The following is a 27,792-nucleotide window of genomic DNA, read 5'->3' as shown; positions in this document are numbered from 1 at the left end:
AAGCCATGACACATGGATGAGTTATTTTGAACCTTTATTAGACATTAATTACATGATATACATAGTGTTTCATTGAAACAAGAGCGTATCATTCGCAGGATGATCTTGCACATGAGGAGCGCTCCACCCCTCGCGGGTTTAAATACAGTATTGTAGTAGAAGTGTAAAAGGTGTGTGTGTTTGTGTGTGTTGAAAGGATGTTCAGGGGCCAGATGAGACACCAGGGGCCCGATGCACATGAATGAGAACACTGCGGTTCTAAAGCCATTATTTCAAGCATATTGAGCAAAATTGAAAAAAACAATAAATGACAGCAAATATATACACTTCAATTGGTGGTATATACATATATATACAATATATAAATATAGTAAAATAGATTAAATTACATTGATGTTTTTCCATAAATAACTGTTGGAGAGCAACAGGTTGGATGACACGTGAGGTTTAGCCGTTGGAAGCACATTGAGGTGTGTGAGCAGTGATCATGGGGTTAGGTGACCTCTCGAGTAACCTCTTGAATGACCTAATGACACACACTCCCTCTCTCTCTCTCTCTCTCTCACTCAGGGAGCGACTTCAAGCTGCTGATGGCAAACACTGAAATGGTAAGTAAAGTTAAACACTGATGGTCTTTTTGCCCCTCGGCAAGTCTTTTGATTCTATGTCATTTCACTTCCGTAACGTGACGTTTTTCCTGTAATCGCCTGGGCTTTAAGGTTACAGTAAATTCATTTAGTTGCTCTTCCTGTCAGAAATAAACAACTACAGATCAATATTTGTTCATTAATAGATCTAAACGACAGGTCAAGGTGACTCAAGTAGTACAGTACAAATAGCATTGTAGCAAAATAGCAAAACATTTGCTGAAGGTTAAGTGCTTTTCGACATACAAACACCAATATTTTTGGCAAAGGTACAAACGGATGTCAAACACAAATGCAGACGCTCCGCTGGCGATAGATCGGTGAAGTTATTACATTGTGGTTGCGGTATGTGATGCCAAACCTGAAAAAGGTGAATATTTCCAGTGTAATTCAACTGTACCAGGACTACAACACAAAAAGAAACTAAAATGAATGACAAAAACGAATAAAATCAAATGGAGAAAAGCACAACAATAGTCGATTACCATCTTTGTGGCCTAACAGCATAGTGTACAAAGTTCAGGACATTCTCTCAGAATGGATGTTTGTTTTTTGCTCTGCGCTGATAAAAGAGCAGCTTCTTTAAGTTTGAAAATTGCAGGCGTTGCTCCACCTCATCTGCCTGTCAATCAGAGTTGGGACACGCCCACTAGTGCCCGTTGGTGGGGCTCTCTGAAGCTCTGGCGTTGTGAATCCAGTCGAGGATGATTAAAGTCATACTGCTGATCATGACGATGAAACCGAAGATCAGGAACAACAACGCCTATTTCAAGAAAGAGAAAAGGAAATTATTCATCCATTTTTTTGGAGTGTTTTGACAACATTCAATATATTTAATAGAATATTTGTATTGGCCATCAATTTCCAATCAAGCTGTAACATTGCTTAACCACTTCTATAGTATTCGTTTTTTTGACTGAAATGCATTTTTTACATTTTATAAAAATGGTTTCCTTTATCTGAGCAGTACAAGATTTGGTGACTTTTCCTCCACTTGCCAACTGAACATAAAAAATAAAAAAATGGGCTTGATTTGATAAGTCTAAGTGGTCTTCAAAAAAAAAGTGTCACCTTTGGTATTTGCAGTCAAAATTGATCGACTATTGAAAATGAATGGGAAAGACCAAAAAACAGAGCAATATTTTGTTTGATCTATCAAATATAATCAATAAATTAGCCACAATGCAGACAGACAGAAATTACAGGGTGAGACTCTAAAACATCCTCAGTGCAAAACATACATTCACTCACTTACACACACACACACACACACACACACACACACACACACACAAATGAACTGGTGAGACTATAACACAGACCTTTTTTTTTTACATTTGTCAAAAAAACAAAACAATAAATCAGTCACAATGCTAAACACACACACTCAGAAATGAAGGGGTGAGACAATAACACACTCACAATGCAGACAGACAGAAATTACAGGGTGAGACTCTAAAACATCCTCAGTGCAAAACATACATTCACACACACACACACACACACACACACACACACACACACACACACACACGTTTGCTAAATAAACTGATACTATAGAAAGTTTGAAATTGCTAAATGTTTACTCTGATTCTTCTGTTTTATACTCTAAATGAATTTTCAGAATTTTGCAGTTCGGTTTCCTGATGTTCAATTTCTTGACATTATTATACATTTATTTTTGAGTTATTAAATTGTTATGTTTGAAATAAATTAATGGTAGAAAAATGTTTATTCTGTGTCTTCTCTTTGTAACACCATGGTCAGGTTTGATTGCAAGCATAATGACATAAACTGCAAAAACTGACATTTCAAATCAATTTTAAAATGCTAAACTTTGACAAATAATAGTTTGATAATGTCTAAGTATATATCCAAATGCATATCTTGTGATAAAATAAAAAATTAGGTTATAACAAGCCATCAGACTACAAAATCTACTGGCTGTTACTGCCATGACATGGGTTTCAACTCATGTTATTTATATTTTCTTCACCAGATGGCAGCAATCTGCCTCCACTTTATGTCACATTCTCATATTTTCAACTTACAGAAGTGTAGGTTCTGAATTTTAATTTTTTCCCCCAAAATTTGCTTATTTGTATATGCAAATTAATGGTAACATTTAGAAATGTACATGTAAATAGATCAAAATAGCATAAAATAAAAAAAGAAATGCATAATTTTGTTGTTCTTCAGGGAAGAATTGTTGTAAATGATTATTATCATTAAAAAAAAAAAAAGGTTTACACATCTAAACCTTTCGGTCAAAAATGACACGAATAGCAAAGGAAGGTGCGATATTTGAATACCATAGGAGGGTTAAACACAATACAGAATTTGAGATGTGCTGGAAATGACACAAAAATGACGATAAATTAAATAAACTAGTGAAAAATTTCCTAAGTGCTAAAACTGTCGGAAGTTAAAGAAACACCCTTATATTAACTAATATAATCATAATGAATAATAAACTGAAATATTTACTATATATACATCTATATATACACATATATATACATCTGTTAAATTTATGGTAAAATACCGGCAGCTGTGGTTGCCAGAAATTTACAGTTAAAAATACGGTAAGAAGAAACATAACTATTCGCAATAAAATATAATAAATTTTTACATCTAAAACATTTTATTTTTTACAATATTTTGCCATAAAATTAAATGTATTGTCTTCTTAAATATATTATAATTTTTTACCGTATATGTTAAGGTAACTTAACCAATTAACGTACTGAATCATCTTTTACCGTTAAAATTATGGACATTTTTTACAGTGTACTTTTAATAAAACATTTTAATCTCTGTCACGATGGGACTTCTGTTAGCATTACTGAGTGATAATTGTGCATCGTTCAATCAGAGTTTTCAATCAATTCACTGAAATGTTCAATTTGAACTGATTCACAGAAACGAATCAAACTTATCAACTCAAATGTCACTTTTGCTTCTTAAGTTTAAATCAGAGACGATATTAAACATCTCTGTAGTAACACTTTCGGCACTGGTGTAAAAACACGTTTTAATAAATTGCAATATTTGATTTCACAAGCTAAAATCATTGCAAATATATGTTGATCTATAGTCCCCCTTAAACGAACAAACACAAATTGTGAAATCATTTCGGTAGGGAATGTCTCTTACCCCGATCTTCTGCATGGACTTCATGGACTCTTTCTTCACCAGTTTGATGTAAAAGGCCGACGGCAGAATGAAGATCAGCATAGCTGCAGCAGACGCACCTGCAGAGAGAGACACACCTGCGTTAGACACACCTGTACTGCGCGCACACACCTGATGACATCACATCCTGTGTCCACTCACCGATGAATCCGAAGATATCTCTGATGGTGGGAGCGAAGATGACGAGAATGTTGACGCAGACCAATAGGGCGACAGTGATGCAGATGTGACGCGGCCAGCTGAATTCTTTAGACGCACCGAGCAGCTGGTTGACTGAGGTACGAATCTAAAACATAGAAGAAACGTTTGGTCAACATAACTTCAACGCTTATTTGTTTTGAGCACATGTAAATGTACAGAAGCACTCACCGGAAAGAGAACCACTGGCACGGTCAACGTTACGGCGGTCAGGACGGCCAGACGCACAATCAGAAGCACAACGTCAAAACTGTAGACCTTGGAGTAAGTGTGCAGGAGCTCGGGTTCGACAGCCTCTGGAAATTAAAACACATTTTTCGGGTTAGACTCTCGTACTTTTTATACATTCAACAGGCAATGTGTGTGATTTTTCCCATTTTAAAATACACAACCACTCCAAGTACTTTAAAAAACATTGATCTGTTTGTTTGAATATTTGTACTTGTAGAAAAACACTACTTTGTCAACATGTGCTGCTGTTGTGCACTTTTTTGGACAACACTGAGTAATGAAAAAAACATCAAACATGATGACTGCTGTGACAAACAGCTGAGCACCTCTCACTCGTTCCCAAATCTTATGTAACAGAAACATCACCATTGACCTTCTTGTGGACCAATCCGCAGCAATTTAGACGACACACCTCTGACACACCTGTTTTTTTGGTTACTGTGAATTTTAACCTGATACTGAGAATTTAAGATGTTTTAAAATGCTCACCGTTGAAGGTCAGATATCCGAACAGAGCGGCCAGCAGATACATCACAAACATTCCCAGAAACGACACGTTTGCCACATTCTGCATCTTCACTCTGGAACGACTGAAAAATAGAGAGAAGACTTTTAAAAAACATTTTACACTAGCACAGAGCATTTTCAATCGATTAAATATATTAGAGCAGAGCATAACGCAAGGATGCAAACTCATGACAGGTGAATAAGGTGAGAAAGTCATTGAAGGTATTCCAGATGTATCTTTCCAGTTCATTTGTTTGTTGTATTTAAAGCTTTTTTGTTTTTTTAACCCTTTAAGCTCTGAAGGTGTTTCAATGGGATACCCAAATTTAAAGGCTTATAACTTGACATGAAAAAAACAAAATAGTGAGGTTCAAGTGTTTGGTATCATTGAAAAGAAAACTTTTCATAATTTTTATTGATATAGATTATGATACATTCTGAGACTCTCAGCCTAAGAAACTGCTGAAAAACCACAAAATTTGAAATTATTTGAAATTCTGTATCTCTGGGTGTAAATAAGGTGCTCTGAAAAACTTGTTCCCAATCATGTCAACTGTATCTGAGAATTTTGTTGTGTTGATACAACAAAGCAATCAAAGTTATAGCATTACAAAAATAATTTATCCTAGTGTCCAAAAACATCTCCAAACAAATAAAACATAATAATTGTACATAAGAACTAATTACACATGCAAACACAACAATGACTAAAGGTTTGTATAGCATGCAGACATGATTTTAGTAATGAGATTTCACAGAATGAGTTTCATTCTGTGTCATTTGAGTCATCATTGAGTCTGTATCACGTATTTGGCGCCATCTCCTGGTGGTCATATGTAACATTGTGCTTCATGTGGATTATCTAATGATCTATACATCTGATTACCTTGTGTGTGGGCTCGTTTGAAAGATACTAACCTCCTCTAAGTAATGCTGTGTGATATTTTATATTCTGTTTATTTTTGAATAATTTGTGAAGTTACAAGCGAAAACACAGCATATAAGCAACACCAACATAATTGTCAAAGACATATACTTAGCTATTACTCGCTATATTTGTGTCTGTGAGTAAAACAAATAGGCTGGTTGTATTTTACTCTTTGAGAGATTTACAACAACATATGACACATGACTATTTGATCAGTTTGATGTTTTTACTGATTGCAATAATATGTAAAGTGCACATGTTTTAATAAATTATCAATCTTCAAAGCACTTGTTCAGTTTTGGTCATAATGTCTACATGCATTGTAAAGTAGAGCTTCTAAACTTTCAAACGATACCCATTTTGTGTTGGTCAAGACTGTAGTTCAGAAAAGGTGACTTTAGCTGAAAGGTGAGCAGTTTGCATCCCTCTACAAAAATTTTCATATTCACTACAGAATTTTCAAAGACTTTTTTCCAAAGCTTCCAGATTTTCCATGAACATGGGAAGTTACTCACTCTTTAAGCTCCTCGTACATGGGCAGAATAGCCGGATGGCACACAAATGCAAAGGTGAGAATAGGCACAGCATACACAGTCTAAGATAAAACAAGAAAAGTTTGATTAATGCATGCTCATCTGGCGCACATGCAACTGAAATGCAAATTCGAGATGCAAATATCCATGTACCTGTGAGTTGAAGACAAAGTACTCTGGTTTGCAGCAGTCTTCATCTGTGGTGTTTTGTTGCGGCGGCACCGAGTTGTTCATTGTCATGTTAATAAAGTCTTCAGGTAGTGGACAGGGGATCTGGAACTTCTTGTAGATCACCTGGAAAAACAAAAGGAGAGAACGTGCCATCAGACTAACAATAGCAGCTTGAATAAATTTGCGTTTTTTGCATCTGCCTGTCTTTGTTCATTAAACGAGCACATTTTACACCAAATATACTCACCACAATAAGGAAGAACACCATGCACAACAAGGAAAATCCACTTGTGTATCCCAGATAACCTGAAACCAAACACACACCATGAGGATCTAAAGCACACTCCACAACAACACACCAAAAACAAACCCTTTCTGTAAACACTTACCCAAGTTTTTAAGCAGCGAGAGTGGCAAAATGATGGACACGGTTACGATGAGCACCAGGTAATCGCCGTTAGTGTACCATACGCTGTGAAAACACAAAACAAAACAATCAACGTCTAATGACTATTTTGTAAAGTCAGCATAAAATGACATTTTCACGTTTCACTTCCATAATAAGACATATTTCTAACAGTTCTAGAAAGGTACTTTACAAACAAAACATATTATTTTTGTTATAATTAAAATCCCAAACTCTGCTGTCGAGAGTATGGGTGGCATTTCAGCTCTGTCTGTTGTGTTTAGGGCTGTGCATCATGTGGTTTTGTGCATTTTTATGTCAGTGTGTGTTGTATGAGGTCACTGGCATGAAGCTCTAAATCGCTGTCTTTGAAGAGTCTTTCTGACCATCCTGATGGGACAGCTGTACAATAGAGCGTTCACACTGATCCAAACATTCCAGTACAACAGCAACATCAGCTGTGCCATCCGGTCCCTGCACAGCTCGCAACAATCTTTGTTGCATGCATGGATAAAAATGATTGTGAGGTTGAATGTATAAACGTACTTGTTGTCAGCGTTGTCTAAGAAGGCCTTAATGACGATCGGCAGTTCGTACTTCACAATGTAGAGGTAGCTTGCCATAGCTGGAGGTTAAACAGAGTTTTAAATCATTTTAGTAGCTTAATTACATGGTTTTTGCACTGCAAAACAAAATTATCTTAATATTTCTGTTTTGGTTCCATTAAAACTATCTAATCATTCTCAAAGGAGCAATACTGCATACGATAAGAGAATGTATCTCAAAATATGAATACTATAATTTTTAAACATTTATTATAAATCTAACAAAATTGACTGAGGTTTATGTTTAATACAAAGAAAAATATTTATAATATTATAATTAATTATAACTAATTTATTTATTATTTATAATTATAAACGATTAAAAAAAGAAGTCTTATTATCTTCTATAACAAATTTGCCTCTCAGGCAACTGTATGTTGTTTAAAGGATGTTTTAAAAAATACTGTAATTCCTAAAATGACATTTTGCAGTCTGTTCAGCTGGCGTACCTCCAAAGTTCTGCATGGTGATGGAACAAGAAGCTGCCAGTTTCCCAGGAATTCCAAAAGCCTTGTAGCCCAGCTGTTCATACACCAGAGACCCTGGACAACGGAGGGAGTTAGAGAATTAAAACTCATGTTCTTATCACATTTACGCTCATAGCAATGCAAAGAGCAACTAACCTCCTTCATTGGCCGTTTTGAGCAGCAGATGAACGGAGTACAAGGAGAAAATGGCCACGCTGACCAGCAGGATCCTACGAAACAAACACAATTTGGATAATTAAAATTGGCCACAAACTCTCATGAAACACATTCAAAATGCACTTTGCTTCCGTAGTATGACACATTTCATACTAGAAGCATATAGAGTCAATTTTGTTTTCATGTTGGCTTTAAATGATATATTCTAAGAAATAAATGATATAGAACTCCCTCACATTCACAATAGAGGCGGTTGAGTATGGATTACACCTGATTATATGCTCACAGGCTTATTTGTTTTGCTGTCTGGAGCTTGCATGAACCCGTTTATAACCGGTGTGATGTTTACATTGTACACACTTTCTTTAACCCCACAGTAATGCATGTACCTCCAAACTAGACTTGTATGAAACGAGAGCTCAACTGTGTGCAGATGAAATCATTCTTTGAGGGATTCTGAAAGATGTCACTAAAGACTAAATGTAAAGAATGGCGTTCGTGGAATGCACCTTTATGTAACCAGCAGAAACTCTGGCAGGATTGTCATGGGATTAACACAAATAAATAAAAGGCTTTGTTTGAAAACACTACACAGAACTGCCTTTCATTAACTTCTTCATCTAGAGCCGAATCGACTTATTCAGATCAAGTGCAGCTGATTTACCTCAACCAGAATCTGGGCCAAATTGCAGGACTCATTAACAGTACTAATCATTTTAATCAGGTAATTAGTGGCAGTGTAAATCAGGGACATTTTGAATACATGTTTTATTTAATAGATTAGCAACTTAATGTATAAACTACAAAAAATATTCTTGTCTGCTTTTCCAGTAAAAATACTGTAAATAAACATCCTTCATCCTCTTTAACTCTGCAGACCAGCCGGCAGTTCCAAAAGGGGGCACCATGTCACAAAAAAAGTTTACAATTAAAATGTTCAAGTCTCCGAATACATAAATCAGGCATATGGGGTATTGTTGGAAAGCCTAGAATCTGAACTTTTCATAGCTAATCATCACTGCTGCATTTATGTTGCATAAAATAATCAAATAAGGCCTATGTCGAAAATCAGCGTGGAAGAAATATTAATATGAATATGACAATAAAAGTCTTTAAAATAGCACTTAAATAGACAAATAATATATCAAATGAAAGCTCATTCTCAGGAATGCGACTTATTTTGATTGCCCTAATACCACAGTTGGAAAGATGTTCAAAAGAATCACAGAGTGAAAAATGATATTTGTAAGACATCAAATACAAACGTCTCTTTTATGCGCTGAGCTGCTGTAAGCCCCACATAGCTAAAAAATGTATATCTGCTTTTATCTTAAAAATGAGCCATTTTTAACTTGTCTGTGAGCTTGCCTGTGTGAATAATCCACTGTTGTATCTTAGATGTCCGAAACAAAATATGCAGTGCTGCAGGAAAAGCATGCTAAACAAATGATCGGAAATACATGTTATTACTGTTACTATTAATGATAAACTGTTATACAACATTGCAAAGGGGAGGATCTCACACCTAGATTGATCTTCTAGTCCACTCAGAGGCCGAGATATTCACTGAAATAATGAGGGTGGTGCTTGAACTGTAAATTAGACTGAATGTCTATGGACGAGCACATCTGTGAGGGCTAAAATGAGTTAGAGCGCCACCTACATTTCAGATCTGTATATTGTGCCATCTAGTGGAATAAAATGAGACTATTTCGAGGGAGACGGGGTGAACAGAACCAGAATTACATGCTTACGAATTTACAACAACAAGATCTTTTTTTTATTTATTTTTTATTCATCATAAGATGTTGATCATCATATGTTGTCTAAAAACAAGTCTTATCTCATGTTATTTTGCTTCCTTATGAAAACATATATTGTTTCAAGGGGGTTTAGGAGTTTTTACTGGAAAACAAGACACATTTACTGATTAAAAAAAATAGAAAAGTGCCCAATCAGGTGGTAACCAGTATGAGAAGTTTCCGTCATGCAGTTCAGACAAGTTTAAACATATCTTTCAAAATACCTTCTCAATACTCACACAAACAAGGCGATGCCAGTGTTGGCCATGGCATAGGAAAGCCCAAGAATTCCACTTCCCATGATGGCGTTACCAAGGTTAAACACTGACATTCCAAACGACGCTGAGCCAGGGCTCTAAACAACCAAGAACAACGAGATTTAGACTGTTATGAAAGTCAGAGAAAGTTACAACTTATAAAACTCACTGGATCAGATGAGCTACTTACATATTCAGCTTCATATTTCTTCTTTCCCAAGTGATGATCTGACAGGAAGTTCTGACTCTCTGTGTCCACATCGGTATATGGCAATCTGTTATCACATCGGTACATTAAATTAATGTTTTATTTCATTTAGCAGATGAGTGGAGCAGTAAAATTAAGCACATGTATGAAGGTTTTACCCATTGTGAGGGACTTTGGCGGGACAGTCTTGGTAACTAGTATACTCGTTGCAGCTGGAACTGCTGCTGTCCATCTCTGGAGCGATGTTAAAACGACTCATCTCTGTCTTACCAGGGGCTTTGTTCATTCTGCAACACAAAACCATACAAATATTCTCCTTATTATTAAACGATGTAGCTTTGGTTTGAACATTGCAGTTTTTTTCCCCTCCCATATAAACTTATTTCTAAGTAACTCCAAAATTGTTGTTGTGGTCCATTTGACCAGATTTTGGACACATAAATTACGTAACTTTTTACAGCCATTCATTTTCAAGTGAGAAACATGGCATTCTGATCTTTACATATAGAGCTGGCCTAAAATAAAAATTACCAAATTATTTGTGACCATATGGATCCCAAAACAATTTGAGAAATTTAAAAGGCACAAATAATATGATGTTTGAATTACGTGAAGCGGAGTGCCTGCAACCCTTTCAGCCGTGACTATATTCACAATATGGTACAGCCTCGAGTGCCGTATTACGTTTATAAAACAGTCACCACATAGTAAATATATTAAGGACACAAATGTTCATTAAAATGTTACATTTTGTAAGTAAAATCATTAAATACCATCCTTCCCCCAGAAAATATAGTCCCTGGCAGTAAACAGAACGTTGCTTGTGGTGTGATACAAATAGAATTTCCGTGAAGAGGTCAGAGCTGTGCTTTATCATGAATAAAGCACGGCTGTTGACCAATCAGCATCCAGGAAGTTTTATAAAATATCAAAAATGCACATTTTGTTTTTTAATTACTGTAGTCTAATTATTATTTCGTTTATGCTGTCAAAATCGCGTTAAAACAATTAAAACACTAAAATAATATTGATGAGCGAAAAAAAGAAAAAAAAAACATCAGTTGATCGAGCTCAGAAACCTGAAGGACTTGTCATTGCGCGCTCCCGTGCGCCCCTGCATAGGTCAGTGGGGTATGGAGTTACATATGTGCCAAAATTCTGCAAGCATAAAATTATATTTTGAGTACACAAAAAGTTATTTTGCACGCGCAAGATATTTTGAGTGCAAAAACAAATTTCTGCATGCGCAAGATGATATTATGAGCGCACAAAATAAAATTCTGGACGCGCAAGGTGAAATTGAGTGCACAAAGAGTTATTTTGCACACGCAGGATTATATTTTGAGTGCCAAAAAAAAAATTTCTGCACGCACAAGATGATATTTTGAATGCACAAAATAATTTTTGCATGCGCAAGATGATATTTTGAGTGCATAAAAAAATGACTGCATGTGCAAGATTATATTTTGAGCTTGCAAAAAGATTCAGTTTTAAATTCATTATGAACAAACGAAAATCAATTTTGTGCTTGAATAAAGTTTATTTGAATGTGAATTTGCTCAGAATTCTTAACTTTTGCTTTCTCCTCCTACCCATATCATCTTGTGCTACGCAGAACATTTTTTTGTGAATTGTGGCACATGTATAACTCCATAGTAGAGCCGCGCCTCAGCAGCGCCGCATCAGTGTGGTCATGTGACCAACCAGAGACAAGTGGAAAATTACAAATCCGACACTGACAACAGAGCAACGTGTGTCTGTATCCGCACCGTCAATCTATATTTATATAATAGGAACAAACGATTAAAACCAATTTCAGTGTCTAGTCTTGTCATGTGACATGTTTAACGTATTTAAACCTTTGATTTAAACAGATTCTGGTGACATTTTTTGACCATGAAAAGGAAATTAAACTGCCATGTTTCGGTTTAAACTCCCAAAAACAATATTAATAATTAGCCTAAAACGATATAATAATGATAATATTTCAAAAGAATGTGAGAAAGTAAACGGAGATGCTCGGTGTGTCTGTGGTGGACGCCCCCGTATTTACCGACCATCACCGGCAACAGAAATAAAGCCCGTTATATAACAATCTTATTTCATCTCTGCAGCCTTTGACATTATTTCCCATCAAAATATCAATAATCAACATGACGCAGACTGAGAGAGCATCATTAATAAATAAATAAATGATTTAAACAGACTGACTGAGGCAGCTGCGATCTAAACGCGCCAATTTATAACGATACATTTAATTGTAACATTTACTGAAGATGAGAATGAGATTTGGTAACTATGTGTCATTCATTTCGCTTGTTCTTTTAAAACGGATGTCTTGAAATAAGATGATGAAACATGAATGAGTCATTCAACGACAGTCTATTAAAGACAGATAAGACCAAAAATAAATAAATAAATAAATAAATAAATAATAAAAAGAGCAATGTGTAATCTGTTCAGAAATGCCCCGAGAATCACTGCGGTTCTGAATAACCCAGTGTCTCATTCATACGTTAACACCGTGATGTGATTCTTACCTTAAGAATTAAACACCCAAATTCCACTTCTTTATCTCCTTTATGAACGAAAAATTTGACAAAACCCTCCCAGCCGTGTAGAATGTTCCAGAGATCAATTATAAAACCGATAACTTGATTTTTATCCTTCAAAAATGTACTGGTGTCTATTAAATAGATATCCTAAGGATTAATAAAGCAAATTAAGCTCCAAAATATTGAATATATTATTACGAATCTCAAAGATGATTAGATGTCCTCTAGGCGTGTCCTGGAATCAAAGTCGTGTTCCTCTGTGAATGAATGAGGGTTTATATTCACCGGACACATTTGAGGGCGGAGTCTCTGACGTGGATTGTATACAAACACAGGAGCTCAATGATGTGTCTGACCAAGACAAGAGTGGAATTTCACCAGGAATCTCTCTCTCTCTCTCTCTCTCTTTCTCTCTCTCTCTCACTCTCTCTCACACACTCTCTCTCTCTCTCTCTCTCTCTCTCTCTTTCTCTCTCACTCTCTCTCTCAATCTCTCTCTCTCTCTCTCTCTCTCTCTCTCTCTCTCTCTCTCTCACACACACACACACACTCTCTCTCTCTCTCACACTCTCTCTCTCTCTCTCTCTCAATTTCTCTCTCTCTCTCTCTCTCTCTCTCTCTCTCTCTCTGCCTCATAAATGCGTCTCTTCCTTCTGTCCACAGGAAACAATCACAAATGAGATCTCTTTATTATCGCAATTGTTTGTCCTCAACTTAAAAACTTAGCATTAGTGCATGAGGTGTGTTAGCTTTTAGATCATTCAACAATTGTCAAAATGATCTTTTAGCAGCTACAGCACTGTGAAAAAGTATTTGCCCCTTGCTGATTTCTTCTATTTTTGTGTATTTTTCATACTAAATTGTTTTAGATCTTCAAACGAGATATAATATAAAACAAAGGCAATATGAGTAAACACAAAATACAGTTTTCAAATATATATTTTATTGAAGCAAAAATGTTTTCCAACATCCAACTAACTGCCCCTTTAAACTTAATCACTGGTTGTGTCACCTTTAGCAGCAACAACTGTAACCAAACACTTCTGATAACTGGAGATCAGTCTTTCACAACGCTGTGGTGGAGTTTTGGCCCACTCTTCTTTGCAGAACTGCTTTAGTTCAGCCACATTGGAAGGTTTTCGAGCATGAACTGCCCGTTTAAGGTCCTGCCACAACATCTCAATCGGGTTCAAGTCAGGACTTTGACTAGGCCACTCCAAAACTTTAATTTAGCTTCTTTTGAGCCATTCAGAGGTGGATTTACTCCTATGCTTTGGATCATTGTCTAAGTTGTGCTTGAGCTTCAACTCACGGACTGATGACCAGATGTTCTCCTTTAGGATTTTCTGGTTGAGAGCAGAATTCATGTTCCATCACACCACCACCACCACGCTTGACCGTAGGTATGATGTTCTTTTTGTGGGATTCTGTGTTTGATTTACAGCAGTTGTAACGGGACCTCTGTCTTCCAAACAGTTCCACTTTCAACTCATCAGTCCACAGAACATTCTCCCAAAAGCTTTGAGGATCATCAAGGTGTGAATTTAGACGAGTCTTAATGTTCTTCTGGGTTAGCGGTGGTTTTTGCTTCGCCTCTCTTCCATGGATGGCATTTTAGGCCAGTGTCTTTCTGACAGTGGAGTCATGAACAGTGACCTTTATTGATGCAAGGGATGTTGTCCTTGGCTTTTTTAAGACTTCCTGGAAGAGTCGTCGCTGTGCTCTTGGAGGAATTTTGGAAGGTCAGCCACTTCTGGGAAGGTTCACTACTGTGCCAAGTTTTCTCCATTTGGAGATAATGTCTCTCACTCTAGTTCTTTGGAGTCCCAGAGCCTTTGAAATAGATTTGTAACCCTTCCCAGACTGATGCATTTCAATCATCTTTTTCCTCATCATTTCTGGAATTTCTTTCCACCTTGTGTGGCATAGTGTGCTACTGGGTGAGACCTTTTAGCCAACTTCATGCTGCTGAAAAAGTTCAATTTAGGTGTTGATTTGATAGAACAGGGCTGACAGTAATCAGGTCTGGGTGTGTCTAGTCCAGCTGAACCCCATTATGAATGCAGCTTCATAGATTTGGGGATTTAGTAACTAAGGGGGCAAATACTTTTTCACACAGGCCCAGTTGGTTTTGGATAACTTTTTTGCTTCAATAAATAACATTATCATTTTAAAAACTGTATTTTGTGTTTACTCAGATTGCCTTTGTTTTATGTTAGATTTTGTTTGAATTTTTGAAACAATTTAGTGTGAGATATACACAAAAACAGAAGAAATCAGGATGGGGGCAAATACCTTTTCACAGCACAGTATAACCTATGCATATAAAATGTAGAAACATCTGAGAAGCAGGAGTCTTGTGATGTAAGGAATAATCCTGGTGCAGTACGAGTTAAGCTCATTCAACAACATTTTTGGCATAATGTTGCTATTAATTTCGAATCGTCCCTCCTTTTCTTTAAAAAAAAAAGCAAAATCAGGGGGCTTGGGTAGCTCAGCGAGTATCGACGCTGACTGTCACCCCTGGAGTCGCGAGTTCGAATCCAGGGCGTGCTGAGTGACTCCAGTCAGGTCTCCTAAGCAACCAAATTGGCCCGGTTGCTAGGGAGGGTAGAGTCACATGGGGTAACCTCCTCGTGGTCGCAATTAGTGGTTCTCGCTCTCAATGGGGCGTGTGGTAATTTTTGCATGGATCACGGAGAGTAGCATGAGCTAGTCCAAACTGGGAGAAATATTTTGTGTTTTTCTTTCATAGGGAGTGATTAAGATCAGAATGTGACCACATGACTGTGATGCTGAAAATAGGGGCCGTAGGGTCATGCAGCAAAAATAAATAAACATTAAAAAAGGAACTTCCATAATAACAGCTCTCTAGATGTTTTGCTGTTCTTAGGTGGTCTAGTTTTCTGGTTTCAGAGGGGTTTTGGACAGCTAAACCAGAAAAACACCACCTTGGCCGAGTTGAGAGACAAGCTAGACCAGCTTAAACCAGCTAAAAGACTAATTTAGTTTGCAATGAGTGTACCCCAAAGCCAGAAGACTCTGCTCTGGATTGGGTCATTGCCGACGAGGGCATCAGGTTGAGTTTGTTTACTCTTTCTTCCCATAAAACTTAAACGAATCACTTGCCTGAGCACCTTCACACAGAAGTTCTTTGTCACCCCCCGATCGGCCAAATCCTCCCAGTGGAAGTGAAGCAGGGCAGTGCAGGACCGCAGTCAACAGTGGTTTACTCCCGGATTACAAGCCACTACAGTCACTGAGCTGAAGTTCACAGCCGATGACAAAAGAACATGGATACTGGAATGTCTGAGCTATTGAAACGGGCCGTGGGGCCCCAGACTCCATAGGTAAGTCTGGACTAACAAAAGCATTTTTCTGTCTCCACACTGTGTGAAAACAGAAATCCCAGCTATATGCTTTTGAAACTGGAGTCATCCACCGAGTGTATAGTTCAGAAATGATGCTCTTTACACAGTGAATAAGGCAGGGAAACTTGTGCAAAACCTTCAGATGAATGAGTAATCTGAAAAAGACAAGTTTGTATGTACAATAAATTCAAACATACCACCTGACTTCACTTGAAAAGGAGCCACAATCGCACGCGTTGCACATCAACCAGTATTATTGGATTTCCGGATGAATGGTTTGTAAAATGTTCTCTTTAAACGTGTCACATCTTTATTCAACCAATGATTTCATATACCAACATCATTAATAATACAGAAAGGTTGGTAAACCCTTATTTCTAGCAACTAGGAACCTCTTTTATTAACAATAACCTCAAACAAATACCTTCTGTGGCTGATAATCAGATCTGTTGAGCAGTTTGGAGGTATTTTGGCACAAAATGAAAATTCTGTCATTACTTACGCACCCTCATGTTGTTCCAAATCTGTAGCACTTTTTTCTTCTGTGGAGCACAAAAGGAGATGTGACATAAATGATGACAGAATTTTCATTCTGCATGAACCGTCCCTTTAAATAAAGGAGCATTTCATGTATATTTCCTGCAGTCTAGTTGTTCCTATATAGCATGTAAATCATTGGTACAACACTATTAAACTCTCTTCACGGTGCTTAATAGTTGAGATTATTGCTGTTTTTTCTAGGGCTGTCAATCGGTTAATTTTTTTCATCAAATTAATTACATGGTGTCCCAATTAATAAAAAATAAAAAATAAAAATAAAAAATAAAAAATGAAATAAAGATAATTTATTATATGATAATACAAATAATTATAAATATAATATAATCTATAGTGAAAATTATAATTCAGAAAATTCAAATACATTAAATAATATTCATATATTTTGCCGGTAAAGCATTTAGACAATATAAAAATTGGCTTTAAAGTCAATATATTGTTTATTATTTATCTCATTGTCTATAACCCTATTATTGGCCTTCCTTCTGCTCTATTTTACATTTTTGGCCTATGAACTCATGCGTCAAGATGGACAATTCTGGAGTAGGGATGGGCATTTCGAGTTATTTTGTAGCTGAGTTGAACTTTTAAACCTGTTTTTACTATGACAAAATTAGCACTATGCATAAACAACAACAACAAAACACTTTGCACTCACACATAGAAACATACAAGTCTTCTGAAGCTATAAAATCACTTTAAATCATTTAAATGTTCTTTTAGGGTGAACTGTTTCTTTAACGTCATGCATCCACAACACCAACCAATGCATTGTATTGCAATGGCAAGAATTAGTGGAGAGAAGCGGTTTCATTATTTGCATTACTCAAAATTGCAATATTTGAGTAGTGTTTTTACTAGATTAATATTTAATCGATTACTCGTGCACACGGCTATTTTGGAGCGTCTTTGGTTGTGTCACGTCTCACTAGTTTTCAGCATGTCTAGTCATATAAGAGCTGTGCTTTCAGGACGCTGTGTCATGTTAAACGTAATTTGAAATGTTGAAAAAACGTGTCAGCATTCTGTTGTGGTCCGTCCAGCTGTCTTTGAGTGCAAAAGCTGCATTGCCTGTACTGGAGTTGCGCTGGCTGCCCCCTACTGCAACAAATTTGTTAAAACATCAAGGTTGTACATCAAGCTTAAATTGCTCCGATGGTAGGAACATTCTTGATTATGGAATTTACATACTGGTTGGGGGCATGATTTTAATTGCGTACATTTTTTAAACATGATTTTTCATATAATTAATCGCATTAAATTAATGTTTTTAATTTACCAGAATGTTAAACCCATATCTCATGTGTCCAAAGAATATTTTTCCAGGAGAGCTGTGGAACATCCTGCAAACTTGAGATGAGCAGCAATGTTTTCGTTTGGAAATCAGTGGTTTTCTGTGGTAACCTCCCATGAACATTGTTCTTGCCAATATTTTCTTATGGTAAACTCGTGTACACTGACGTTATCAGGTGTCAGAGATACCTGCAGATATTTAGCCATCACCCTACGGTTCTCCATCACTTGTTTGAGTATTTTACATTTGACCCTCACAGTGATCTTTGCAGGACGTCCTCTCCTGAGGAGAGGTACAGAGGTGCCTAATGTCCTCCATTTGTAAACTATCTGCCTGACTCTGTGCTAAAGGAGGCATAAGTATATAGAAATAGTTTTGTAAACCCTTCCACCTTTTTGAACTTGTTCAACTGTTCTGCTGAGAACTCATCCGATCATATTTAATCAGAGCACTGAGCAGAACTCAGGAGTATTGAGAAGGTAACAACAGGTTTTGTGTGTGAAAGGGCAAGTTGAACTCACAGCTGTAAGTCAGCGTTACACAGTGTCAAGATTTTTACTAAAGTATTTGCTAATCCATTGGTAAGATGCTCGGAGAAGTTTCTAACTATGAGACAAAACCAATAGTGATGCTTGAGTAGGTGGGTTTCTGGTTAATCCCTTTCATTAGACTAGTCTAAATTAACTTTTTGATGCTTGAAACAATTCAGTTGTGTGTCAACATTGTTTCCTTTTCCTAGTAACTCACATTCAGACACACACAGAGGATGCAATCAAAATATTTTTAACTGACTGAAAGCAGTTCTCTCAGGAAGTCAGAGATGAGATAGCCCAGTATTTTTACACTAACTTCCTCTTCTTAAATGTGTGAAACTATATTTGTGTATACGTGCATCAAAATGTAGATTTTCATGATCATTTTACACCCTCTCTCTGACCTTTCAAATTAAACAGGCCCATTTTTCCACCCTTTTTCCACCCTGTTTTACCCATATTATTATTACTGGTGCTTTATATATTTTTGAGTGTATGCATGTGGATATACAGTATATAAATTACCATAATTACTTTATACACTGTATTACTGTTTGCACTTCAGGTTAGATGTATTTCATTCAGGGTTGTCAATCGATAAAAATCGGTATGCTGATTAATTAATCAAATTAATCACAATTAATTGCATACATAAATATTTGCTGAGAAAGCCCCTCAAATAACAATAATTGAATATATAATGATTAAATAATTAAAATTGTTATATTTAAATAATTATAACAAATATATATATATATATAATAAAAAATAATAACACAGATTATTAAAATGCATTACATTATTTTAGCACACAAGTAAAGCATTAAAAAAAGACAATACAAAAAGTGGCTTTAGAATGCAATATTTTGTTTATTTCCATTTTATTGAACTTGAGCCAGTCATTGGCCTACAGTTCACAGAAAGACATTTTGCAATTGAATTTATCAGTCAGTCTGAGATTTATTATAAGGCCTTGTTTAAGGACACGTCAGTGTACACCTGCGCCAGACAGATGCTTTTGGAGCATCTCGGTTGCGTAGCATCATAAACGTACTGTTTTTAGGTCGCTGTGTCAAGTTAAATGCGAATCTGCTGGTATCAAGCTGGTATTTTCTTTTTTTTCTGTGTGAAACGTTTTTTTTTTTTTTTAGAAAGTATGTCAGTAGTAATGTGATTACATTTTTTAATGAATTAATCAGTAATTTTACAATTTGAGAGGTAATTATTGATTTATAGTGGATTATTTTTTTGAGTAACTTACCCAACAGTTAAATCTTTTTGCCTGTGAAACGAGTAACACTGTTTACTCACAGGCTGCAGGTTTGCAGTCGGGTCAAATGTTGTTGCCGCTGCCTCATCTTTTAAATTCAGTCGCTCGTTTGTAACGTTGGGAATGGGAATCTTTAGAAGGATCTGCAGAGCAGCAGGTGCTACACAGACACAAACAACAGAAGCTTTGACACACTTTACCTCACTTTACTCTTTTCATTAGTTCTTCTGGTGTTTATGAACAGTGTTGGGTGTAATCCAAATACAAATTAATTAGTTACTGTAATCTAATTACTTTTTAGTCAAAAAAGTATGATAATACATTACATTTTAAATTCTTGTAATCATACTGACTTTCAATTAATTTAATTACTTTTAAGTACATTATAGTGTTATGTTTTTTGTAATATATTATTTCTGTAGAAGACATGAATTATGGTAATGAGTCATTGTGAAGGAGAAATGTGAGGTGTATGAATAAACAAGAAATATAGACATTATTTTCAATTTGTTGAGGGCAAAAGTGCTTTAGAAAGTAAAAGTAATTAATAATGTGATTACTTTTTCAATAAAGTAATTAGTAAAGTAATATGAATAATTTGTCATTTGTAATGGATTACTATTTTTAAGTAACTTACCCAACACTGTTTTAGAATAATAGTATCTATCCTACTTCCTTATTATTGCCTCACCATGACTGAATAGTGGCTTTATGTTATCTTTTTTTTTTTAAATGTATTTATTTATTTATTTATTTTCTCCCCTTTTCTCCCCAGTCTGGAATGCCCAATTCCCAATGCGCTCTAAGTCCTCGTGGTGGCGTAGTGACTTCTCAGTTGTCTCCGCGTCTGAGACCGTCAATCCGTGCATCTTATCACGTGGCTTGTTGAGCGCGTTACCGCGGAGACGTAGCGCGTGTGGAGGCTTCACGCTATTCTCCGTGGCATCCACGCACAACTCACCACGCACCCCACTGAGAGTGAGAACCACATTATAGCGACCACGAGGAGGTTACCCCATGTGACTCTACCCTCCCTAGCAACCGGGCCAATTTGGTTGCTTAGGAGACCTGGCAGAGTAGAGTCCAGAGCAGAGTCTCCCAGCTTTGGGGTACACTCATTGCAAACTAAATTAGTCTTTTAGCTGGTTTAAGCTGGTCTAGCTTGTCTCTCAACTCGGCCAAGGTGGTGTTTTTCTGGTTTAGCTGTCCAAAACCCCTCTGAAACCAGAAAACTAGACCATCAGTTTTCTCCGATTGACGGCTTCTGAGACCGTCAATCCGCGCATCTTATCACGTGACTCGTTGTGCATGACACCACTGAGACTCACAGCATGTGGAGGCTCATGCTACTCTCCACGATCCACACACAACTCACCACACGCCCCATTGAGAGCGAGAACCACTAATCACGACCACGAGGAGGTTACCCCATGTGACTCTACCTTCCCTAGCAACCGGGCCAATTTGGTTGCTTAGGAGACTTGGCTGGAGTCACTCAGCACGCCCTGGATTCGAACTCACGACTCCAGGGGTGGTAGTCAGCATCAACACTCGCTGAGCTACCCAGCCCCCAACATTTTGTTATCTTAAGGTTTCCAGTGATTTAGGAATAAATTGTTTTTTGCAGCTTGGACAGAATATATGTTTTTAAAGAAGGTACATGATGCTATTTTATCACTAAAGATCTTGTAATATTTATAAGTCTTTTAAGAAATAAGTCTTTTCAAACTAAAGCATATTTGTCCAAAACAGTTTTCTGCGAGTTTTCTGCTTTTGGAATTTCTCCCAAGTTCTGAAACCTGAGGACACTGCTGAATTGAAAGGAAATTAAGTTTCTAGATAATATCAGTGGATTTTCTGAGCACAGGGGTCTGTGAGAGTGAAGACATCCAGCCGGTCTCCCGCTGAGCAGGTCAGAGGTCGCCTCATCTTCCCTGTACTCACTCTTATATAATCATTTTATCCACTCGTATTAAACAAACAGCCGCCTGCTGTTCGCACTCATGGGAACCTGACACAGAATTCACACTGTGAACATCATCTCAACAGCAAAATGCCCACCTGGCATTCCTCAGAATTTGCACTTCTGAGGCCAAACTGGTATTTAATAGCAGTGTTCTGAAGTCATGATGAGACCATAAAACAAAGAATCACTGGGTAAACTCAGACCTTTCTCAGGTCATTTCACAAAAATATCTTGTAACTAAAGTCAAGTTATTTTATTTATAATTCGCACAGCTTACACAGGGTACACTGGGCATTGAAATGCTTGGGGTAAGGCTCAGGTCACAGAAACAAAGACAGTGCAGGACAATTTAACATATAAGGCAAACAGCACAGACATAGTAAATATAGGGAATGCAGATGTAGAGAGGTATTTGTTAAAAAGACAGAACTGGGTCAGGAGTAGGGGTGGGATCCCAATATTAAACAATGACCATAGGTAAGTAAGAGTGCAGATTAATTGTCATTGCAAACATTAATGTAGTGCAAAAGCAAGTACAGAGTACAAAGTGATAGCAAGTCTGATTCACTTTGTATATTATTCTGACCAAGAACCGCCAGCTTAGACAGGAAGAGACCATCTGATTGTCAGGTAAAGCAACCAACCACAGTTTGTTTTGCTTTTATGTGCCATCTAAACGCCCAAATATACTTCATATGAAATCGAAGAAAGAACGGGTATGACGTCATTTAGAAAGACGGTGTTTTTGCGTTCGTTTCGGTGGTTCAGAACAGCTGGCCTGGGCGAACTTTTAGAAAACCTTCTAGCCGGCTCCTAAACACCTTCTTGCTGTCATTGGTCCACGTCATGGAGCTCCACCTACTACATTGGTTACGTTTTTCAGTCAGTATTCAACGTGAACACATCGGCATGCACAACCATGTCATGTGATTTTTATTTATTTATTTAATTAGTCTACAAAAGGAATCAAATCTACTTAAATTCTCTCAAGTGTTCAATCACTCATGTGCCATCTGAAGGCAGTAAGATATGCCTCTATCATCATTCTATTATTTGTATTTTGCCCATTATTACTCTTTTATACACCCATCTTTGCAGTAGTATCAGTGTCATCATAAATTACAATAACAGAGTGTAACCGGTGCATATTATAGCCGCGAATAGCGTGTTAGCACATTAGCGTCATGAATTCAGAATGTAAACAAGACAAATTAAACATTTTCTACTGCATATATATTACTTTAAATCATCATCGAGTGGTTAAAACAACTTCTTTTACTGACCTCATGTAAATTCTACTCATAGAATGAGACAAAGTAATTTTAATGTCATATTAGTTATGGTTTTACTGAGCGTCCTCATATTTAAATGTACCTCTAAACGCCTCCCACAGCAGTGTGACTGGTGTGTGAATGTTCGCAAATAGCATACCGTTACTCGGCTGTTTAGAACTTCCTTTTACCCCTGAACGAAGAACGAAGGAGAACTTCTCCAGAAGTATATCGGGGCCTTAAGGCAGGTAAATCTGAAATAGAAGATAAGACAATAATAGGCCGCTGCATACATTTGTACAAAAAACACAGGATAAACTAGCTGAAAATGTGTTTGTGGATAGCTAGTTTGCTTACTATTAAGTGCCTCGAACAAACCTAAAAAGGGCCAGGCCTTTGGATTTATCAACATGGATTTGAAGACATTTGGAACTAAACCGTCTTCCTAAAAAAGAGAAGACTCTGAGAGTCACATTGATGGCTGTTGATATCATCAGCGTTATCACGCCTGTCAGTGTTATTGTGTTTCAGATGAAGTCAGATTTGACTCCTTTCAGTGTGTTCATAACGGAGTCATCAGACCGAAAGACAAACGCTCTTGATACAGACAGGAAGTGAAATGCACATACTTTCATGTGCATTTTGAACAGTTCAAATGCACGTAGAGACCCTGATTACCTTTAGATTTGTGTTTTTTTCAGTCTGATTAGCTCTGCTAGTGTGTTTCTGGACACCTGCAACCCTGTTCTACAGTGAGTTTCAGTGTAAAATGACGTCTGAATTGTATTAAGGTCACTGGGTTATCAGAAAGTCAGCAGAGACACAGAGTTTAAGCATCCGCAGTGATCACAACCTCACCAATGACATATACGAGATATATCCAAAGAAGCCCATTTACGTATATATACAGTATATTATTATTATTATTTTTTTCTGAAAGTCATGAGAATTCCTGGGCTGATGCTTGTCATGTTGTTCACCACCAAATCTAAACAGGTGAAGCTGTCCAAGCTGTGACCAGTATACAAGCACCCTGTCTGTTCAGCAGAGTTTGGTTAGGCCCTCTGGCCCGGGCAGTGTTTGGTACACAGATGACGTTCAGACTATGTACTGCATGATGTCCAGAAGTCTTACTGAAGTATACTAGCCAGGATGTACCCACAATAATCCATGACATATAAGCCCAGAGAATTTTCCAGCTGAACGGATGAAATTAGCCGGTGGGAGAACAGGAGAAATATGAGCGTCTTTTGATATGAAGCTTTGAACTTGTAATCCTCTTATATTTTGAAAAATGTTCAGCTCTGAATTCTTGGAGCTGCAGGGCAGCAGTAGACCACCACGAACAGCGAACCACTTCCTCCAAACAGCAACAGAACTTTCCATTAATATTGTGAAAGATGACCCGGATCCAAAACGTTTGAACCCAATGACTCTTGGGAGTTTGTGTTGGGCGAGAGGTCGGGTGGCGGGACTGGGGAAAACCAGACAGAGATATAACGATCATGTCTCGCATATAAACTGTTCTCACTTGCAGCAAGATCTGTGACAACTTCAATGCTGTGACAACATAAGATAAACAACAATCATCAATAAACGGCAAACTAATGAAACAAAAAAGCAATGATGCTTTCCTCAGTAAAGCTGATACAAAAACAGCCTAAACCAGGCCTAGCTGGTCTACATGCCTGGTGGCCAAGCTGGTTTAAGCTGGTCTTCAAGCCTGGCCAAACTGGTTTAATATGGAATAGCTGGTCTCACAGCCTGGCCAAGCTGGTTTAAGATGGTATAGCTGGTCTCACAGCCTGGCCAAGCTGGTTTAAGCTGGTCTTCAAGCCTGGCCAAACTGGTTTAAGATGGTATAGCTGGTCTCACAGCCTGGCCAAGCTGGTATAAGCTGATCTTCAAGCCTGTTCAAGCTAGTTTAAGATGGTACAGCTGGTCTTCAAGCCTGGCCAAGCTAGTTTAAGATGGTACAGCTGGTCTTCAAGCCTGGCCAAGCTTGTTTAAGATGGTATAGCTGGTCTTCAAGCGTGGCCAAACTGGTTTAAGCTGGTCTTCATGCCTTGCTAAGCAGGTTTAAGATGGCCTTTAAGCCTGGCCAAGCTAGTTTAAGATGGTATAGCTGGTCTTCAAGCGTGGCCAAACTGGTTTAAGCTGGTCTTCACGCCTTGCTAAGTAGGTTTAATATGGTATAGCTGGACTTTAAGCCTGGCCAAGCTAGTTTAAGATTGTACAGCTGGTCTTCAATCCTGGCCAAACTGGTTTAAGCTGGTCTTCAAACCTTGCCAAGCTGGTTTAAGATGGTATAGCTGGTCTCACAGCCTGGTCAAGCTGGTTTAAGATGATATAGCTTGTCTCACAGTCTGGTCAAGCTGGTTAAAGCTGGTCTTCATGCATGGCCAAGCTGGTTTAAGCTGGATTTCAAGCCTGGCCAAGCTGGTTTAAAATGGTATAGCAGGTCTTCAAGCATGGCCAAACTGGTTTAAGCTGGTCTTCAAGCCTTGCAATGCTAGTTTAAGATGGTATAGCTGGTCTTCAAGCTAGGTCAAGCTGTATTAAGCTGGTCTTTAACCATGGCCAAGCTGGTTTAAGATAGTATAGCTGTTCTTCAAACCAGGCCACGCTGTATAAAGCTGGTCTTTAATGATGGCCAAGCTGGTTTAAGATGGTATAGCTGGTCTTCACGTCTGGACAAACTTGTCTAAGCTGGTCTTCAAGCCTTGCTAAGCAGGTTTAAGATGGTCTTTAAGCCTGGCCATGCTGGTTTAAGATGGTATAGCTGATCATCAAGCCTGGCCAAGCTGTATTATGCTGGTTTTCAAGCCTGGCCAAGCTGGTTTAAGATGGTATAGCTGATCTCACAGACTGGTCAAGCTGATTAAAGTTGGTCTTCATGCCTGGCCAAGCTGTATTAAGTTGGTCTTCAAGCCTGGCCATACTGGTTTAAGCTGGTCTTCAAGCCTTGCTAAGCAGGTTTAAGATGGTCTTTAAGCCTGGCCAAGGTAGTTTAAGATGGTATAGCTGGTCTCACAGACTGGTCAAGCTGATTAAAGTTGGTCTTCATGCCTGGCCAAGCTGTATTAAGCTGTTTTTCAAGCCTGGCCAAGCTGGTTTAAGATGGTATAGCTGGTCTTCAAGCCTGGTCAAGCTGTATTAAGCTGGTCTTTAAGCCTGGCCAAGCTGGTTTAAGATAGTATAGCTGGTCTTCAAACCAGGCCAAGCTGTATAAAGCTGGTCTTTAATGATGGCCAAGCTGGTTTAAGATGGTCCATCTGGTCTTCAAGCCTGGTAAAGCTGATTTAAGATGGTCTTCAAGCCTGGCCAAGCTTGTTTAAGATGGTATAGCTGGTCTTCACGTCTGGACAAACTTGTTTAAGCTGGTCTTCAAGCCTGGCCAAGCTGCTTTAAAATGGTATAGCTGGTCATTAAGCCTGGCCAAGGTAGTTTAAGATCGTACAGCTGGTCTTCAAGCCTGGCCAAGCTGGTTTAAGATGGTATAGCTGGTCTTCAAGCCTGGCCAAACTGGTTTAAGCTGGTCTTCAAGCCTTGCTAAGCAGGTTTAAGATGGTCTTTAAGCCTGGCCATGCTGGTTTAAGATGGTATAGCTGGTCTTCAAGCCTGGCCATACTGGTTTAAGATGGTATAGCTGGTCTTCAAGCCTGGCCAAGCTGTATTATGCTGGTTTTCAAGCCTGGCCAAGCTGGTTTAAGATGGTATAGCTGGTCTTCAAGCCTGGCTAAGCTGTATTATATTGGATTTCAAGCCTGGCAAAGCTGGTTTAAGATGGTATAGCTGATCTCACAGACTGGTCAAGCTGATTAAAGCTGGTCTTCACACCTGGCCAAACTGGTTTAAGCTGGTCATTAAGCCTGGCCAAGCTTATTTAAGATGGTATAGGTGGACTTCAAGCCTGGCCAAGCTGGTTTAAATTGGTGTAGCTGTTTTCCAACCTGAGCAGATAAAAACTGCCCAAAACCTTTCTAAAATCCACTAGACTAGACCAGCCTAACCAGCCTGCCTAGATTTTTCAGCATGTAATATCCTTTTATGAGATTATTGCAATATGAACTCAAACATTTCTCAAATTCTTCCAAAACCAAATGATCTGACCTGTGCTATCCAAGCTTTTAATTGTATAGCCCTATAGGCTACTCTTCTGACTTGGGCCAATAAGCAACCACTCAAAACACCTCAGCATAATATCATGCAAGCACCTCTCACATTCATAAAATGAAAAATGTGAGTTTTGTTCCTATTATTATTTCACACAAGGAATTCTCGGAGAAACATTTGAGAACACCGTAATTGCCCTGAGCTATGAAAGAGAAACATCTGAGCAATAAAACTTTCCTCTGTGCTGTTATGAAACACATTGTACACACTTCTGTTTGGTTTATGAAAGAAAGATCCAAGTGTTGTCTATTAGCTACTCAGTGTGTTTTATCTGAAACTTGCATTGTTTCGGAACAGTGTCATTTATTTCCATGTTCACAAGATAGAGCAGGAAGGTCAAAAAATTACTGACGTCATCAGCTAATAAATGTGACACCCTGATGAACCAGGTGCTGCATGCTCAGATAAAAAACGGGCTGTGTTTGGTTTCCATCTGAATCACATGACAGAGCCGCATAGCCCGTCC

General features: G+C 37.9%; 1 protein-coding gene across 1 annotated transcript; it reads right to left on the bottom strand.

Annotated features, from left to right (window-relative positions):
* Window positions 1-17: 17 nt before the first annotated feature.
* Window positions 18-13,160, bottom strand: LOC127435196 (sodium-coupled neutral amino acid symporter 2). Its single transcript, XM_051688466.1, has 16 exons — window positions 12,873-13,160; window positions 10,491-10,619; window positions 10,315-10,399; window positions 10,107-10,222; window positions 8,045-8,118; window positions 7,871-7,963; window positions 7,363-7,441; window positions 6,800-6,882; window positions 6,658-6,716; window positions 6,393-6,533; window positions 6,222-6,301; window positions 4,761-4,861; window positions 4,212-4,336; window positions 3,984-4,128; window positions 3,804-3,901; window positions 18-1,410 (listed from the first exon to the last, which is right to left on the bottom strand). Exons 2-16 carry the CDS (start codon window positions 10,616-10,618, stop codon window positions 1,297-1,299), a joined length of 1,521 nt encoding a protein of 506 aa, XP_051544426.1. The 5' UTR covers window position 10,619; window positions 12,873-13,160; the 3' UTR covers window positions 18-1,296.
* Window positions 13,161-27,792: the final 14,632 nt, after the last annotated feature.

The sequence above is a fragment of the Myxocyprinus asiaticus genome, chromosome 45 (assembly GCF_019703515.2).
Source record: "Myxocyprinus asiaticus isolate MX2 ecotype Aquarium Trade chromosome 45, UBuf_Myxa_2, whole genome shotgun sequence".
In the NCBI taxonomy this organism is placed as follows: domain Eukaryota; kingdom Metazoa; phylum Chordata; class Actinopteri; order Cypriniformes; family Catostomidae; genus Myxocyprinus; species Myxocyprinus asiaticus.
This window is presented reverse-complemented; position numbering and strand designations above follow the sequence as displayed.